At 46.0% G+C, this 19,721-nt stretch overlaps 1 protein-coding gene across 2 annotated transcripts in view; it reads right to left on the bottom strand.

Moving 5' to 3' along the window:
• Positions 1-8,191: 8,191 nt before the first annotated feature.
• MFGE8 (milk fat globule EGF and factor V/VIII domain containing) overlaps positions 8,192-19,721 on the bottom strand; it is a 33,755-nt gene continuing 22,225 nt past the window's right edge. Inside the window, exons 7-10 of one of the 2 annotated variants that reach the window (XM_053365338.1) lie at positions 18,175-18,319; positions 13,815-14,017; positions 10,355-10,510; positions 8,192-9,906 (exon numbers count right to left, since the gene is read on the bottom strand). In XM_053365338.1, the coding sequence (XP_053221313.1) occupies positions 9,763-9,906; positions 10,355-10,510; positions 13,815-14,017; positions 18,175-18,319 (648 nt within the window). In that variant the 3' untranslated portion in view covers positions 8,192-9,762. The remainder of the gene's footprint in view (positions 9,907-10,354; positions 10,511-13,814; positions 14,018-18,174; positions 18,320-19,721) is intronic. The other variant, XM_053365339.1, reaches the window with a different exon arrangement.

Here is a 19,721-nt window from a genome sequence, read left to right as displayed (position 1 = left end):
ATGCATTATGTAGGCAAATTTGCTTGCATAAAATGCCAGCAATTGCAAAAAGAAATTGCTTGCAAAAATGTGTATATCAGGGGAAATTGTTTGTAGAAGTGTGAGAAAAAGTTTGCACTAAAATCACTTTTCATTATGACCTTTAAAAAATTGCAACATTTATGGATACTGGATATATTTTGTATAAATATATCTTGTAATATTAATATTTAAAATGCAATGCGGAAATGTGGCAAACGGAACTCAACACTGGAAAAATGTGAGCCTGAGAGAAAATGGACTGGTTCATCCAGTCCTAACAGTAACATAATTTAGTTTTATAACTTGCAATAATCTCACACTTCAATGGATCATTCAGGATCCTCAGGAGAAAAGCAACTTTCTCCAAGAGTTGCATTAAGTAAGTGTATGAAATTTTTAATCCACTTATTGATCAGTCAAAAGCCAGATCGCTATTCAGCTTTCTTTTTAAAATAAAAAATAAAATTAATGAGCTGACAGTCCTATTTATAATTGTGGAGTGGGATCACAGGGCAAGGTTTTAGCCGATTTGGCAAGGTTGTTGCCCTGTCTTGGCACAGACTTTTATTATATCCGTGCCTGTCTCGGATAGCAGCCAGGGGTTGAGGAATTTACTAGAAGCTGGGAGGCAATTAAGAGCTGATCCATCCTCCCTCTGGGACTGGCACCTAAAAACCTTTGATTGTTAAACAGCTGCAGTTTGAGCCCTTCCTTTGGGGCTCACACTTTCCCATGCATAGGGGAGAGAGAAGCAGCTCAGGGCCAGATGAGCTGGGAGCGGTTGCCAAATGAGAGCATCTGTGGGGCATGGCTAAGGCACAAAAGCTTATGAGCCGCTTGGTCACAAAAAGCACAGAGAGAGAGAGAGGAACCAACTCCCAATATTCTTCAAACGAGCCCCTTTTCTCTCTTTGAAACGGCTCACAAACCCTGAGAACAGGGGGCATTTGTTCAACCGCTCTGGAAATAGGCTCAGATTCTCCCACCCTGGGTGATACAATCTGCCTATAGAGGCATCATCCTGCGGACAGTTTCCCTGCAAAGTGGAGAGGCGTCTAAATAGCTCTTTGGGCAGCCAAGAGGGATGTTCTTTCTCACAGAACTTCAGACTTGCCCTTCTTGTGGATCGGAACCACCATTTGAAGGTGATGATGATGATGATAATGATAATAATGATAATAATGATAATAATGATAATAATGATAATTTATTTATACCCCACCCGTCTGGCTGGGTTTCCCCAGCCACTCTGGGTGGCTTCCAACAAAATATTAAAATACAGTAATGCATCAAACATTAAAAGCTTCCCTAAACAGGGCTGCCTTCAAATATCTTCTAGAAGTCTGGTAGTTGTTGTTCTCTTTGACATCTGGTGGGAGGGCATTCCACAGGGCGGGCGCCACTACCAAGAAGGCCCTCTGCCTGGTTCCCTGTAACTTGTCTTCCCGCAGTGAGGGAACCACCAGAAGGCCCTCGGCGCTGGACCTCAGTGTCCGGGCAGAACGATGGGGGTGGAGACGCTCCTTCAGGTCTACTGGACCGAGGCCATTTAGGGCTTTAAAGGTCAGCACCAACACTTTGAATTGTTCTCAGAAACATACTGGGAGCCAATGTAGGGTAAGGGAGGACCTCCTGGCAGAGCACTTGATGGAGATGCTCCTCCTCCGTGGTTGGAGGAGGCAACAGTGCTTCTGAATGGCAGTTGGTGGAAATCGCAGGAGGGGGAGGGTCCTCTTGTGCGCAGGTCTGCTTGCAGGTTTCCCACAGGCATCTCAGTGGCAACTGTGAGAGCAGGATGCTGGACTAGGCGGGCTGCTGACCTGATCCAGAAGGCACTTCTTAAGTTCTTCACATGTCCTGCACATACAAGGTCCTAGTTTTGATCTCCAACATCTCCCATTAAAAGGACCTCAGGCAACAGGTAGTGGGAAAGACTTCTACCTGGGACCCTGGGGAGCCACCACTAGTAAGAGTCGATGATGATGATGGGCTAGATGAACACATGCAAAGGGGCAGAAGGTCCCAGGTTTAACCCCGGCATCTCCAGGTAGACCAGAGGGAGAGTTGGGAGAGATGCTGTCAGTCAGCATAGACAACACTGAGCTAGATGGACCAATGGTCTGGCTCAGTATAACGTAACTTTCTATGTCAAGTGTGGGAAACCATTGACTTTCAGGGTGTTGCTGGCCATTAGCAGCATCTGGAGGTCCAACAGTTCCCCACACCTGTTCTTAGTCTAACCAGGTGCTTCCTGCTCCCACATTGCTTGCCGCTTGCTCTGGGCCCAGTCTGCACAGCTACCCATGAGTGCCCAAGGTAAGTGATGGATTCTGATGTAGCTCCTTGTTCTGGTCACTTGTTTGTATGGGCAAGAAGTGGGCAGGCAGTAAGCACAAGGAGAAGGTGGAGAAGCAGCAGCAGCATAGCCAGGAGTCTCCAAGGGCAGAGTTCACTGCGACCACAGTCTCTGTAGTCATGCTACCAAACACAAAGGTGAGATTTCATGGTTGTGTGCAAGAGGTGTGAATAAAACCATTCACACAGCCTCTAAACTGAGTACAGTGGTATCTTGGTTCTCAAACTTAATCTGTCCCGGGAGTCCATTTGACTCCTGAAACCGTTCGAAAATGTAAGCTTTCAGAATATTTAGAATTAGCCAAATTGACAGATATAATAAGACAAAACCCAAAAAGTGAAGTGAAAAAGGAATGGGAGTGCCTAACAGCCAGGGTTTGAGGACAGAAATCCAGCTGAGTCTGGAATAACCTCGTGAAGTGAAAGGATAAGAAAGAGAGATTTATATCTAGATGCTAGGATAGGAAAACAGGATGATACAATGAGAGGTAAAGGAGATGCTGTGGGATTGGTGGAAGTCAATGTTTGTTTTTCTTTTTAGTGTTTTTATTATTATCTTGTAAGATATGGATTTGAGTTTTTCGTATGCTGGTTTTTGTGTTTTGTTATTTTTTGATATTTTTCGTGTTGTTGTTGTGTGGAAAATACTAATAAAATTTAGTATTTAAAAAATTTAAAACAAAAAACAAAACTGTTCGAAAACCAAGGTGTGGCTTCCGATTGGCTGCAGGAGCTTCCTGCACTCAGGCGGAAGCCACGGAAGCAGTGTCAGACATTCAGCTTCTGAAAAACATTCGCAAACCGAAAGACTCACTTCTGGGTTTGTGGCATTTGGGAGCCAATTTGCTCAGGAGCCAAGCCGTTTGAGTACAAAGATACCACTGTATAACCCCCCCCCCCCAAGAAATAAGTATGATGTCACTTAACACACAAACAAACAAACAAACAAACAAACAAACAAACAAACAAACCAGGAGTACCTTGTAACACCTTTGTTCTCGTCTGCAGGATCACATTGTGTCCTCTGCCCACTTCCACTATTCTGTTGCATACTGTTGTAAGCTCTTTGCTGCTTCCTCAATAGAGAACACTCTGTATTTAGGAACTTAGGAAGCTGTCCAAGATTTCAGCTAGGAATCTTTTCCCAGCCTTACCTGGAGGTGGTGGGGATTGAATCTGGGGGCCCCTGGAAAGTATGTGCTCTGCCACAGAGCTACAGACCTTCCCAAGCAGGGAAGCCATTCACTCTGCATTAACCTGGCACTCCACTGGCTGATATGCCAAGAGAGTTGTTTGTTCTTACAGATGGAAAAAAACCCCAGAAGATTCCTACAATACGTTGTCAGCCGTTCCCACCATTCATCATCAGCTGCATTGTGCGAGAAATCACAGGCTGAGCTTTGCATTGTACCTTGGTGCTCTTAGCTATTGTGGGGTTGGGAAGGACCCTGGGGGTCATTGTCCAATGCAGGAGTCTGGCAGCCACAGCATCCCTGCTGCCTCTGATTAAATGCCTCCACTAAGAACATAAGAACCTGTTGCATCAGACCAATGGCCCATCAAATCCAGCATCCACTTCTCACAGTGCCCAACTAGATGCTTGTGGGTCAATGCTCAAGCAGAACCCAGGCACAAGAGCATTCTTCTCTCCTGTGGCTTCCAGCAACTGGTATCTGGAAACTTCTTTCTTCTTTGGCAATCACTCGTGGCCAAGTAAGATTGTCTTCCATGTCTTAACAGTGTGTTCGCAAGTGACTGCGGAGGCCAATTCTGGATCTGCACATCCTTCCACAATGGGAACATAGGTTTCCAGGTGGGAGTTGATCCCAGTAGGGATTTGCCAAACGTGCCTTCCTCTTAGCTCATTTCTCCCTTTCATTTTGAGTTTGTGCTTTTTGAAAGTCCATGACATCTTTGGTAGAGACTATTCTCCAATTGGAGCACTCACAGGCCAGTGTTTTCCAGTTGTCAGTGTTTATACATTTTTTATATATTTGCCTTGATAGTGTTTTTAAACCTCTTTTGTTGTCCACAGGCATTACGCCTTCCATTCTCAAGTTGGGAATAGAGCAGTTGCTTTGGAAGATGATAATCACGCATCCGCACAAGACCATTGTTGTTGTGACAACATTACTGCCTCCACCAGTGGAGTAGAGTCTATCACCTCCTAGGGTAATGGACTCCATAGCTGGTACCATGGTGATCATAAGATAATTATTCTCATATTTAGCCAAAACCTGCTTTTTTGCAATTTCCACGCACCAATCCTATCCTACTCTTTAGGGCTGGGTTGGGGAAGCCTAGTGTATCATGCAAACATACAGGTTGAGAATAGGTGGAATTTCATGGCAGTAAACATGCCAGCAGATTTCCATTAGCTTCCTAGGTTGAACACCATCATCATCATGATTTCTTGCAACAGGTATGGTGGACTTCAATCAGGGTCCCAATTTGGCTGTTTTCCCCAAACCATGCCCCCTTGCCCCATCATCATATGTGAGGCTTGACAGCAAGGCTTCTAGGATCAGCTGTGTTGTGGGAGCGGTTTAACAATTCAGGGGAACTCTGGAAATTTTAGCTCTGTTGGGGGGATAGGGGTCTCCTAGCACCCCTCAGTGTCCTTAACAAACTATAGATCCCAGAATCCTTTGGGAGAAGCCACATGACTGTTTAAAGTGGTACAGTACTACTTTAAATGTATGGTGTGAACATGTCATGTGGTTGGTTTAAAATAGCATGACCACCCAAAGAAAAATAGGGCTTCAGACAACCCAAAAGGAAATGCCACAAGATGTAACAATGGCCAAAGGCATAAAATCAATGGCTTTAATGACCAGGGTGTGGTGTGAAGGCACATGAGACCACCATGATGCTGAAACTAAACCGACCTAATTCTGGTCTGCACCTGAGAATTGTATGCCAGCATGGAAGAAAGGTGGGATATGAATGTGAGAAAATAAATCACAAATAAAGGGAGATTAGGCAAATGCATAGATGAATAGTCTGTCCATGGCTGCTGGTCATGATAAACAGTGGAGGCTGGTCCATTAATGTAAACAGGTCCACCGAGGCCACCAGTCCTGGAAGGTGGCTTTGGCTATCTGCTTCTTCCTCCTTAGTCTCGGTTTTGCCACTGTGGAACTCTGCAGTAAAGCAGAATGAGTTTGTTTCCCCTGCCATTGTCTCTGGTGCCACCTACTGTTGGCCTCCCTCCTTTACACCCTCCCAGTCCCAATAGGCACCAGTCACTACTGATGGTGGTTATGCATTGCCTCAGGTATCAGAGGCAGAAAACTGATATTGAGAGTGATATCCTGCTGAATACCAGTTGATACAGACAGGGAAATATTTATTGCCTCAATGCTCTGCTTATTATGGGCTTCCCAAGAGGTGTTTGGTTGGCTACTGTTTGGGACAGGATCCTGCATTAATTCCTCATCTTCTTATGATGATGCAGTCCCTCCCCATCGCCAGCTGATGCCTTTTCTCATTTGCACACAGATAATCAAAGCCTTCTGGGCATCTCTAACACATCAGCAGCTTTTCTTTTTTGGAGCTTGCTTAGCCAACCCTCCCCAAAGGAATGTCTCTCTTGAGCTCATGCTTTGACTTAAGAGTCTGGTTCCCAGCAGCAACAGACGTCACAATCCCATCCGCAGTGTGACCTGCAGCTGGAACAAGTTGCAGCTGTAATCTAAGACCTGAAAGTATGGCATTGGAAGGCTGGCATGATGTACCCGGGAAGCATTTGTGGATCAGGAAGCAAGTGCAGCCAGTAGGGTAGGGGTGGGGCCTGCATTTATCCAGCAAGCCAGATCTCTACTGCCCCCACATTCCATGAGTCAAGCTTGACAGCTGGGCAGGGCTGCTCACCGCTCCATCACCTGACACCACAATGGCTCCAAGTGACCCATTTTCACTTGAAACTCTACATGCAAAGGTACAACACAACTGATCATCGGTACCTCTATGCTGCTCACAGAGCTGCAATTACCAGAGTGATTTAAGCATAAATCCTGTTTTTCCCCAAGGGAACTCTGGGGACTGTAGCTCTCTGAAGGAAACAGGTGGTCTCCTAACAAGCCTCAGCACCCTTTAAAAGAAAACTCTAGCTTCCAGGAAGAGGGGACTGAAGTGGTATCATAATGCTTTAGATGTATGGTGCAAATGTGATTGACACACACATAATATAAACAGCCTTGCCAGATGCATTGAGCTCTCCCACCCTACTCAGTAGGTTATCTGTTTCCTCCTTAGTGGAGACAGTGGAATTGCCAAAGCCAAACCCAGACTGGGCCTGTGTGGGCCAGAGATGCAATTGTTTTGTGCTGATGTGGGGCACTTTTTGAGTACACACCTGTATTCCACAGGCCAGACATGGGTGGTTACTTGTGCATTGTCAAGTAGCAAGAGCGCAATAGACCAGTGTTTTGCATAAAATGTGCATTTATATATATATCAGTGCAAATTTAGAAAAATTGTAACTTGAAGGCAATATATGCCTCCATTTGGGGGGGGGGGGGAGATGACCAGGTGAGCTGGCTGCTGGGAGTCTTCTTCATCTGCTGTCTGGGTGCTGCCTGTAGGCAACTTCAAGGCACCTGATGGTCTCCCTGGTGTCTTTAAAACTCAAAATGGGCAGCGCCTCAAATAGAGGCAGTCTTTCCAATTGAAGACTGTCCTTTGATTGACCTTCCAACAGAAGACCATCCTCTGCAGGCAGGGCGCATGGCTAGCCTCAGCCAGGCGTGCTCTGAACAGGTTTGCTCAAAGCACAGAACACTGCAGAGTGAGCAGGCAACAGCACATGGGGCAATGACTGACCGCGAAGATGGTCTGCCATGGTGCAACACAATGGATGGGACTCCCTCTTATAGGCCGGCACAGATGTAATGCGATCTGCCTCTTAACCATGTTTAAGACATCAGAGACAAGCCATAGCATTATGCACACCCTAGTCCTGCCTCCCTGACACCAGCCTTAACCAGGGTTAACATTTATATTAGGACAAGTCTTCACCAGGGTACCTATTGACCTTGGTTCTGCAACTAGCTTCAGAACCCTGGTTAACAATGTCAATATATTCCTCAACCAGTCATGAAAAGCAACCGGGATTTGTGCTTGAGCAGTCTCAGCCGGGCAAAGAATGCATACTAATAGGTGGCCTCATTCCCAAACCCTTAACCACAGCGAAGGAAAGGCTACCCAGTGCATCTGCTTCATGTGAAGAGTTAGTTCAGCTCATTGGGATCTGCCTTATCTTGCAGCAGGGCATCTTCAGATTTAGGCTCCTTTCTGATTGGCTGTCACTCTTTCCAAACACTGGATGTTGTTATGCTTGCACTAATATAGCACCAGAAGCATGAAGCTGGAAGACCTCCCTGTCCATTGGCCTTGAGGGCTGTGTGTGGCCCTTAGGCTGCATATTAGAGCACCTGAGCTACTTTCTACACACATTCATACACCCCTCTCCCTCCTCCCACTAGGGAAGAAGCATCACCCAAGTGCAAGGACATTTTCCAGCCAGGCAAATATACATAAGGAGGGAGAACAGGGCCGGTGAGAGGCTTGATGTGGGGGTGTCTCACAGAAAGGCTTGAAGGGGCCTATTCGGGCTCCCAGGGCCAAGGTTCTCCGCTGCTCACTTAATACCATTGGCCACCTGAAGACAACTTTCATTGCCCATCTCTTTCATCTGTACAGCAGGCCAGGAACTTACAGTATTACCTCTCACCCCAAACTCCGCCTCCCTCTCCCCCATCCATTGGTTCTGCCTGGGATTCCGTGCCTTGAAAGAGACATCAAAAAGCAAGAGTTCTTAAAGTTTGTTTTAATACTGAGAGTCTTTACTTAGGGACTGTGTCTTGCTGTGAAGCCATAGCGGATACCCTCAGAATTTCCTATGGCTTAAAAAAACCCAAAAAAACCCCTGTGCTCTGGGTTAATTGCTTCCAGATCCCAGACGGTGGCCCTACTTGAAGCCCCTCTTATTAGGTTTGTCTTACCGAAAGCCATATGTTCCCCCAACCGCCACCACACAGACCCCTTCCAAAAGGGACATTCCACATTTGTTTTCGTTTTAAAACGCTGTCCTTCCTTCCTTGACACAGCTTCTCAGAGCCCCGCTTCTTCATAGGGCCTCTGCCAAGCGTGGTCTCCAAAAGAGAGAAGCAATTAGGGGAAGCTGTTGCATTAGTCGCAAGGAGAGGGACCTAGTGGGTTTAACAAACAACAGCAACAACAGTGCCGTGTCTTTTTCGGTATGCAAAAAGTGGAGGGTTGGGGAAAGGTTAAACTACTGCCAAAACAGCCCCAGCAAAGTTTGAGTAATACTTTACAAATCTGTGAGTTCACCCAGTCTCCAATCTTTTAGCATCCTGAGAAAAGTTTATCAAGGGAACAGGTAAACTGGGAGCAGGGCTATGTGGATTTCATGCAGTGACTTCCATAGATGGAGGAGGAAAAGCAAGCTGCTAGTCCCTCATGGCTTTGAAAACGAACTTGGAAAAGTGTGGGCAACCGCGTGGTTACATGTGAGGAGCCGAGAGGGGCGGAAGCCTCTGTTTCCAGGAAGTAGGGACATTATGGGCTTCTCTGTGACTTGTGAAAGCAGAATAAATTACGCTAAACTTCAACTTATCTTGCAAAAACTTAGAACTTTGAAACCCTGGGTTTTTTTGGTCCGAAGTTCTGATCATATTTTGAAAAATAATGCTAATGCAAGGGAGTATATATACAGCACTGCCTGTGACCTACATCGTACCTAGGCTATTAAACTTGCGTCTTAGACCAGACATTGTTTCCTCCAAAGAATTCTGGGAAATGTGGCTCCAGGAGGCTGCTAAGCATTTTCCTTTATAGTCGCCCCACACCTTGAACCACAGTTTCCAGGGCTCCCTGGAGAGAGGGCAAGGACTGTTTGAACCGGTTTGTGTGTGCGACGATGTCGCCAGGAGGGAATCAACCATGCATGGGGTAGGGCTTACAAAAGCAAGAGCCCAGACGCTCAACAGTGGCTCTTAAAGTGCAGTGCAAGGGACCCGCAAGAGGGGGCCGTGGTGATGCAAACAAAGTAAGCCAATCCCTGAAGGAGCCAGCTTGTCAATCGTTCTTCGAAAGCAAAAAGTGAGGAGGAGATAGAAGACAAGCAGAGGGTCAAGGAGGTAACAAGGCCCCCGGACCCTGATAGCTGCTGGCTCTACAAAAAATGGTGTTCCCAGTGCCTAACACAGGGCATAGGATTTTTTATCAATTGGAACTAGGAGTAGTGGATTTGGGAACAGAAAGCGCCACAGGTCCAGGGGATGCAGGGGGCAGGAGACAAAGTGGGTGGGGAAGTCAGTTTGGCTCTCTGCTTCATGGCCTCCATGGTCAGGGGTGAGGGGGCTACTCATCACAGCCCAGAAGCTCCACTCGCAAGGTGATGCGGTTGTGCCAAGATTCGGGGAGGATGCGCACAAAGCGGGTGTAGAAGGGAACGTCAAACACATTCTTCTTGTGCGAGTTGTTGTCGTAGTTGCCTTGGAATATCTGTGCCGGTGAAGAGAAAGAACGGTTAGAAAACACAAGAGCGGGAAGGAAGCAGGCCGGCCGACCTCGCAGGGCTGTAAGCAAGGGTTACCCTTTCTTGATCCTTCAGCATTTTAGTGTGAACTTCTCTTTTAATACACATACACACTTGGCTAATGTACCCTTTGTTGCAAGCAATTTCTATTGATATAATGCTGCATTCTATGTTTATTTTCACTAAAGTATTCATTTTTAGGCACTGAAAAATGTCAGGGAACTGCGTCGCAAATTTCGGATAAGTGCAGATTTTGAAGGGTGGCTGTTTTTTAGGTTCTCATCTTGTCCTGGAGAGCGCAGATTTGATAAGATTTGGCCTTAAATGCAAACTGAATTGAATTTCTCTCCTATTCCTCAGTGAGGATGGGAGTGGTTTCTAAAACACAGAGGATGCAAAATTCCCCAAGCCTACCTTGGTGGCGTTTGTCCTGCTATCCTTGTAAAGAGTCCAGGACTTCCCATCATCACTATAGGCCACTTTGTAGGCAGCAACATACTGAATGTGCCCAAAGTCACGAGCTCCTTGTGTAATGATCCCTGTCACCTTCTTCTCGGCCCCAAGATCAATCTGTAGGGAAACAAGGATGGCGTTTAATTTGTGACGATGAAGAAGAAATGAGGGGCCCGGACTCAGGTGAGGCCACCTTCCCTGGAAACCTTTTAACCCCAACACACAAGTTCTATTAAGACTCAGAAGATTTGCAGGAAAAGCATCCAAACCTGGGGGCAAGTTTGCATACAACTGAGGACTCATCCAGACTTCCTTTTGTGCCATGTGTGGGATGTGACATCACTGTAGCAGTAAAATAAAACACTTCCTGTTTGCCCAGAGTGGACACACAGGGGGATGTTACTCCAGGCAGGAGGACTTCCTGTCCCACCTGGTCTGGAGCATCCTCTGTGTGTGACTAGATAGATGGGCATAACCCTTTGAGACCCTGTAAAAGGGCCAGTCACTCAGCCATCCTCCTCTTTTGCTGCTCTCTTCTGATACTTATGTATTTTGCTGTCTGCTGGCTCTCAGCCAGCAACACATGGGCTCATTCCCATATGGGATGAACTCAAACTCACTTCTGTAACTACAAGCTAAAGCCTGCCTTCAGGATCATACTGTGAACTGAATGTGAGTAAACTTTTCATTACTTATAAGGAAGACTCTTGTGTCTTTATTCTTTTTGGGGGGAATCAAAGGGGTCTTACCAGGAACATACTCTAAACTGGGCATGCCAGATTGGATTACTTAACTAAAGATATTCAAACGAATCTGCAACTAGCTTCCTGCAATATACAAAGGAATGTACTCTGCTACTAACTCACTAGCATGAGTAAGGAAGAATAACATTTAATCAATATATCATCTCCTACTATCCACAACTTTTCCACAAAGGGTTATATAACATTCCCACACCACATTCCTGGCACAGTTACGCGTTTTAAAGCACCATATATCCAAGCGCTCCCCCCCCCCCTTTGACTCTGCCTTCCCTGCAAAAACATGGTCTTCGCTGCTGATCGGAGCAAACTGCTATCCACGGAAAACCAAAATTGCTGTTTGTTCTGAGTCAGTGTTAAGAGAGCAGATTTTCCTGGGGAAAGCGCTGGGGTAAAGCACTCAGACCTGTCTCTAGAAAGTGCAGGGCAAAAGGTAAGCGTGGATTATGCACGTGTTAGTTTTTAGATGTCTGTTTAGGGAGAGTTTCTTGCCAGAGAAACGGGAACTTCCGCCCCTAATTTTCATTGAGAGCACTGGGATATGTGCTGCTAGGGATGTGAAAATAATCAACATCACTAGTAGCAAGGATCAGCTACAGACAAGATACAGGCAGCTACACATTGGCCTCTGACTAAATGGGATGAGGAGGGTGGAAGCAAGAGAAGATAACAACCTTTGGAGCAGGGTGTGTATAGAAGCACTTGAGTCTAAATTGTTTCCCGTTTTGAGATAAGTTACTTCTGGAAACGAATAATCCTGGCTCGCAGCAATTTTATTTTTTTGAAGTGAAAAAGAAAGAGGTTGGATTACCATTAACTCACTTGCTTTTTTTATGGATTAAGGTCACTTCCAGGCAAACTGTTTATGGAGCCTCCAACCCAATTTGAATGCAGCAAAGTTTGTAGGGAGGTTGTGCAATATCCACTGTTTATTGAGGATTTCTTCAATTTGTTTGCAGGGGGGTTGATGATGCTAACATCAAGCAAACGTTAATTACTGCACATTTTCCCATCCACATCACATACAAAAAATCGATTTTGGTGGTGAATGGGGAGATAATAAACAGGTTTGTTGTGCAAAAGTCCCACATCGACTTTCAGTGCAGAACCTAAATTTGTCGGTATGGCATTGAACACATGCAGTCTAGAAGGGTCCTCTGCCCTTGTGAATCTCCACCACACGATAAGGATGTGAACAGCTGCTGGGAGAAGTTTAGGGCACAAATTCCTAGCCCCCTATGCCCCCTTATAAAAGGTCACCTTAAATGGTGCCAACCGCATTTGGAATTTGTGTTCAGTTCTGGCTGCCTCACCTCAAAAAGGGATACTGAAAAGTTTGGGGAAGTTCAGAAAAGGGGGAAACCAAACGATTAAGGGCATGGAGGCAAGGTTGCAGCATTTGGGACCATTTCACTGAGAGGAAAAGGTGGTAGAGAAGGTGACATGCTATGTTTATGAAATTATGGCTGGCATGGAAAGAATGGATAGAGAGATGTTTTTCTCCCCTCGTAGCAGATTCAGTGGGAGATTCAGGGCTGATAAAAAGGAACTACTTTGGAGACTCTTGGCGTATGCATTTACTCTGCTGATTTTCCCCAGGAAAACGTTGATTCAGAGCAAACAGCAGTCGGGTTTTCTGCCATTTGCCATTTTATTTTCATTTATTTGTTGATTAGATTTATATGCCGCCCTTCATCGTAAGATCTCAGGGCAGGTCACAAAATAAAATGCAGAATACAAACATGAAAATTAGAAAACAAAACAGCAAAATTTATGACCAAACTGTGGGTCTTCCGGGGGGGAGCCAGCAGGGCAAAGGTAAAACCACTTGGATCTGGGCCCTTCGCCTACCGCGAGCACCAGCAGGAGATTCAGAACAAGTAAAAGGAAAGGAATTCTTCAATTAGCTGGCCTCCCATACCGAGACAGGCTGTGCCCATGTTCCCAGGATGTTGAATGTATGAAACACGTTTTACTAAACTCTTGTTTGTATAAACAGATTAGAAAGCATCTAATCAAACCAATATTAACAGAACAACCTACAACGGCTGACTCCTTTTATGCTGAGATTCTCCTCAAGGATAAGACTGATACCATTACACTAGCCGTAGCAAAAAAATTCCCAGAGGCAGTAAGAATTAGAAACCAGTATGTACGGGCTAAAGCACCTTTGTAGACTTGAAAGGCCATTCTTACACCTCAATAACGGTTGATATATAACCATTGCTGTACTGTGTATTTTGGGTTTATGGACCGCAATAAAGGGGTGTGTGGGTGGGTGTGGGTGTAATTCTTCAGACAGTACTTCTTCATGTGGCATAGTTAAACTGCAACTCACTGCTGCAGGAAGCAATGATCGTCATCCAAATAGATGACTTTAAAAGAGGATTGGACAAATTCACGGAGGACGTCTATCAATGGTTACTAGCCATGATGGTCATCTTCCAGGCACTGAATATAAGGTGCTGGGAATCACAGGTGAGCAGGATGCTGTTGTGCTCATTCCCAGCTTCCAAGTTTGTTTCAGGAATCCGGTCGGCCACTGTGAGCTAGATGGGCCACCTGAAGGCTCCTCTTATGCCACACATTCAAGTGCCCAGTCTTCACGCTTGCACTGCCCTTCCGCCCCTCCTTCCTGCATAGGAGCGGCAAGGCCTTACCTGAAGCCACTCGTCCTGTTTGTTGCGGAGGGCAGCCCAAGCGTTGGTCTTGCCCGTCCTGTCAAGGCGGGCATAGTGCGGGTACCAAGTGAATCCGTCGATGCCCCATGTCTTGTAAACGCTGGAGGCTGTGATCTGCTGGTCGCTGATGAAGTGGGATTTCATGCCCAGCGGCTCCGAGCAACCTGCCATGTTGAAATACACTGTAACACAACAGTTTACACAGACACAGTGAAAGGGAAGAGACCGGAAGCAACAGATGCTCAAAAGAAAACAAAATTAAGCACCATCAGACAGACAGAAACACACAAACACATTTTCCCCAAAGCAGCAGCTTTCAAAACTTTCCATGCTGACCCATCGGCCTAGATCCCCCACGTAGAAACATGCCTGCCACAGAAACTCCCATGTGTTGCGAAGATTCTGGGGAAGGTTCTAAGGCAGAATTCTGCAACCTGCATCCCTGTGCTCTGAACATCAGCAGTGGTGAAGAGCTGATTGATGCTTCAAACCAACTTGTCCACCATTAGGGACAAGCAAGTCTTGCAGCTTTCTGGAAACTGTTTTAAAAACAAGAAACCAAAGCACAGATGGAAACACAAAGGCAGGGGGGACAGGAGGAAGCCAACCCAAAGGATGGAATCCCAATGATGTCCACAAATATTTACAAGTCACTTTGAGGGTGCAAGAGCTCGGCATCTAACATGTGTTGCTGGATGACACCTCCTGTTGCCCCAATGGTCAGGGGATGATAGGAGCTGCAGTCCAGGAATATCTAGAGCATCAAAGGTTAGCCACCCTGGTTTTTACCCAATAACGGTGTAATTCCATTCCGATTTCACCAGTGGATATTCCTCAATAATTATCCTTCAGATTTCCCACTTCTCTGAATTCTGTGATACGCTTCTCAAATCACAACACACCCAAATGCTGTTCTAGGATAAACTATTTGAGATGCATACTCAGAGCAAAGATGTTTAATTGGCGTTTTGTGATTAAATGATAATTTTTAAAGTACATATTTTTAAAGTCATGGGTTAATGCGGAGGGTGGGAAGAGCTGTGGCTCATTGTTAAGAACATCTGCATTGTATGCAAAGGTTCCACATTCAATCTCTGGCATTTCCAGGAAGGACTCGGAAAGACCCAGGAGAGGTATTGCCGGTCTGTGTGGGCAATACTGAGTTCTGTCATCCTCCACCAACATTTCAGCTGTAAGGTCCTCAGGGCAGGGGCCAGTCTGGGTTTTGTGACACTGCTCAGCAAAGCACCAAGCAAATTTACAATGCTACAACAGAGCTGTGACAGTAAGAAGCAGGAAAACCGTCAGCTTACCTATCATTCTGAGCACCACCAGAGGGTGTCACTGTACAGTTGTACCTTGGTTTTCGAACAGAATGCCTTCTGGGAGCCGGTTTGACTCCCAGAACCATTCGAAAACCAAGGCACGGCTTCTGATTGGCTGTCCTGCAGCCAATCGGAAGCCATGCTGGACGTTTGGCTTCCGAAAATCGTTCGAAAACCAGAACACACAATTCTGGTTTTCAATCCTTCAGGAGTCAAAACGTACAGGTACCAAGGCATTCGGTAACCAAGGTACGATTGTAATTATGGATGCAGAGAAGGAGGAAGAAACAGAAAGAGCCCCAAAGTCTGGATGTGGGCAGTGGTGCAAGTCGAGCCATTTTAGACTCTGGGCTTCCGCCTGCCAATTGAAAATGCTAATATGCGTTACTTCTATTCTGGAAACGCGTTAAGCCATATTTCCAAAAGTGAAAATCCGAACAAAGTTGTTGGAGGGTAGGCAAAGTTGATGACCTTTCTCTGGGAACATGTCCCCCAAAAAAAGTTTTGGAGCTTTTGGGGGATTTAAAAAGCATATATATATATATATATATATATATATATATATATATATATACACACATACATACATACACACACACACACACATTTTTATAGGGGTTTTTTCGTATCATTTCCAACATTCAATTAACATAACTTCTTATCTTATACAATATTTTAGACTTCTGTCAACACCTCTGATGATTTTCCATTCTTTATCACTTATTCTGCATTTCTTAATTTCTCTATTACTCTTAATTATCATTAACTAACAATTCTCCTCATAGTCTTTCTTGCAATATTTCAAATAGTCCTCCTTACAGAACTTCTTGCAGTCCTACTAGCGTAATCTCATACACCCGGGTTTTCCAGGACATTTTGCCGACTTGGTAAAAATCCACCCAGACGCCATTTTGACAGTCCAATTCCCGGACGTATGGCAGCCCTAGTTAAGCCAGCCCTCCTGGATTGGGGAGCCCACCTACTCATTCTATTCTGGGGACCCCAGGCGTTTGCCCATAAGTCCCGCCCTGACAGCACCACTGCAATAGGGAGACCTCCTGGCCTGGACAACAGGACCCAACAACCAAGACTTCATCACTGTTAGGGAAGCCAAAGAAAGCCTAGTCCTACCAGGCCAGTCCTCACCAAGGGGCCGCTTCCAAGATCAAACTGGAAATGACTATTTTGAGCAAAGCCCAACGGTGGAGATTCTTGTGGTTGGAAGGGACCACAAGGATCATCTGGTCAAACCCCCTGCAATGCAGGAATATTTTTGCTCAACACGGGATTCAAACCCACAACCCTGAGATTAAGAGTCTCGTGCTCTACCAACTGAGCTATCCCAGAGAGCTTGTCCCATAAAGAGGAGACAGAGCAATGCATCAAACCCCAGCCAGGCAGATGCATATTTAAAGTTCAGAAGTGAGGACTGCTTATCAAGTCTAGTCTTTTCTTAGCTTCCCAGCAACTTGGAGAAAGATTCTCAGTTCCCCTCTCCGTGGCCCAAACAAGGCCAGATTAAAAATATGATACAAACAGCAAGAAGTCATGCAAAAACAGGTAGTAAATTCGGCCCTTTTTTAGTGCAAAATCTGGGCTGCCTCTGCACAGAAATGTTAAATGTTTCTTTACAGAGCAGACAGCGCTGGCAATTATCCACAGTACCCAAGTGGCCAATCTGAGAGTCCCAGTTTTCACAGTTAAGTGCCAACAGATTTTGGAAATTAGAGGTCAGCAAAGGCAACCGCTTCAACCCTGAAGAATTCCCCCAGGGCAATTTGGGTGACCTGCAATGGGGACAGGGGTGAAATTCAATTCTGTTCACATTTTAAGGTGAGCATACCTGGTTTGCCTTTTCCAAAGCAACATGAAAACCAAACATACAGCTACCCTTGGAAAGTTTGCATTTTTCCAAATTTTGAATTGCAGTTCTCCACAGCCAAGTAACGTAGCAAAAAATATATATGTCAGGGTAAAGGGTGAAAATATATTAGTGAAAATAATATACCAAAATCCATTGTATTAGAAGAGATGGCTTTGCAAAAATGTATATATTGGGGAAAATTCACAATGAAAAGCCAATGAATTTTCATGAGGACCTTTTCTTTTTTAAAAACAAAGTTCACAAAGTGATGTGCAAATGTGGAGAACTGAACTTAGAACTGGAAAAATGAGAAACAGAGAAACCAACATTGACCTATACCCCCATCCCTAGACCTACATTGAAATTTTGGCTTACCCAAACCAGATTAAGGAAAAAGAATTCCAACATGGAGGCAAGGACAGTGAAGTCAAATTCTCCAGGGTGCTGCTGCCCTCTGATTATCCATGCAAGAAAGTCCACCACCACCAAAGACATTTAGGCCACATTCGCACCATGCGTTTAAAGTACTATGTGACTACTCGAAACAGTCACAGCTTCCCTCAAAGAATTTTGGGAGCTGTGGTTTGTTGTGGTGTTGATTTATTTGGAGACCCCTATTCCCCTCACGGGATGCGGGTGGCACTGTGGGTTAAACCACAGAGCCTAGGACTTGCCGATCAGAAGGTCGGCGGTTCGAATCCCCACAACGGGGTGAGCTCCTGTTGCTCGGTCCCTGCTCCTGCCAACCTAGCAGTTCGAAAGTACGTCAAACTGCTAGTAGATAAATAGGTACTGCTCCGGCGGGAAGGTAAACGGCGTTTCCGTGCGCTGCTCTGGTTCGCCAGAAGCGCCTTAGTCATGCTGGCCACATGACCCAGAAGCTGTACGCCGGCTCCCTCGGCCAATAAAGCGAGATGAGCACCACAACCCCAGAGTCGGTCACGACTGGACCTAATGGTCAGAGGTCCCTTTACCCCTTTACCGTTACCTATTCCCCTCACAGAGCTATGATTCCCATAATTCCCTGGGAAGAGGGACTGGCTGGTAAACCACTCCTGGTTCCCAGAATCCTTTGGGGGAAGCCATGAGTGGCATCGCAGTGCTTTAAACATACGGTGCCAGTGGCCTTAGACCAATGGGAAGCATTTACCATTCATTTCGCAGCCAACCAGCTCAAAGCGCAGAGTGCAGGCTCTACGGCAGATCACAGGGTAGATGCGGAGGTACTGGGCCGTAACCGGAGGATTGAAGAGGTTGGTCACCGTGTCTTCATAGTCTGTGTTGCCGGTGTAAACCTGCCAGAGGAGAGAGGGCAACACTGAAAGGATGAGACCTTAGGAACAGAGTTGATGGTCTAGAGCAGGGATAGTCAACCTTTTTATAGCTACCGCCCACTAATGCATCTTTCTTGATGGTAAAATTTCCTTACCACCCACCAGTGCTCGAGGGAAGGAGGGTTCAGCTTGTGCCGTAGAACCCCCTACCGCCAACCTAGAATCCTGAAACGCCCACTAGTGGGTGGTAGGGACCAGGTTGACACCCCCTGGTCTAGAGTTACATCTGCTCTCTAAAGGGGACATCTTCTTAGGCAGCTACTTCAAAGAGGCAGCATGGCAGAATGGTTAGAATGCTGGCACTTGTTGACAGAGATTGTGAGCTCAAATCCAGCTCTCACTTCTAGCAAGTTTTACGTGTGGTGACCTGCATCTATGCAAACTATCCTGAACTCAGTGGAGGAAAGTTGAAATAACAACAGAAAATCTGTAGCTCAGTGGCAGATGGTGTTGCCAGTCGGTGAAGACAATACAGAGCTAGATGTATCAAGGGATGAGGGTGACACTGTGGTCTAAACCACTGAGCCCCTTGGGCTTGCCAATCATAAGGTCAGCAGTTCAAATCCCCGCAACAGGATGCGCTCCCATTGCTCTGCCCCAGCTCCTGCCAACCTAGTAGTTTGAAAGCACACCAGCAGAAGTAGATAAATAGGTACCACTGCGACAGGAAGTTAAACGGTATTTCCATGCATTCTGGTTTCCGTCACAGTATTCCATTGCACTGGAAGCAGTTTAGTCATGCTGGCCACATGACCCGGAAAGCTGTCTGTGGACAAACGCAGGTTCCCTTGGCCTGAAAGCGAGATGAGCGCTGCAACCCCATAGTCGCCTTTGACTGAACTTAACTGTCCAGGGGTCCTTTACCTTTACCTTTAGATGTGTCAATGGTCTGACTCAGTTTAAGGCAGCTCCCTATGTTCTTTCTACTTCTACTATAGAGGAGTTTGGAGCTTGCAGGAATAACAGAGGGAGCCAATATATAGGAGAAGGAAAACTCTGGTCCTAAACCTCTGTTGTCTTGCGGGATACCAACTCAAACAGTTCTGCTAGCTCACGAAACAAACTTGTTGTAAGTATAATCAGAACAGCTTAAACCAGCTATTTAATTGGGGTGAGGTGGGGGCTGTTCGTGTGCTGGGACCCCCCCCCCACACCAACTCCCCCCCCTTTCATGCAGAAGCTAAATCAACTCTTATGTACCTTTATCAGGCTTCCACTGGGACAAGAGAAAACGTTTAAGGTGGGGTGAGGAAGGGTGGGTCTGAGGAATGGCTACTATGCAATGTGTTTCTGATTATCACGCTTAGGGGGGCTTTGTCGGTGCTTGCAGAAAAACTCACAAGAACTTCTGGACTTCCAAATA

Source organism: Podarcis raffonei, chromosome 14 (genome assembly GCF_027172205.1).
Source record: "Podarcis raffonei isolate rPodRaf1 chromosome 14, rPodRaf1.pri, whole genome shotgun sequence".
NCBI lineage: Eukaryota > Metazoa > Chordata > Lepidosauria > Squamata > Lacertidae > Podarcis > Podarcis raffonei.
The sequence above is the reverse complement of the archived record's forward strand: the minus strand, read 5'-3'. Positions and strand labels throughout refer to the sequence as shown.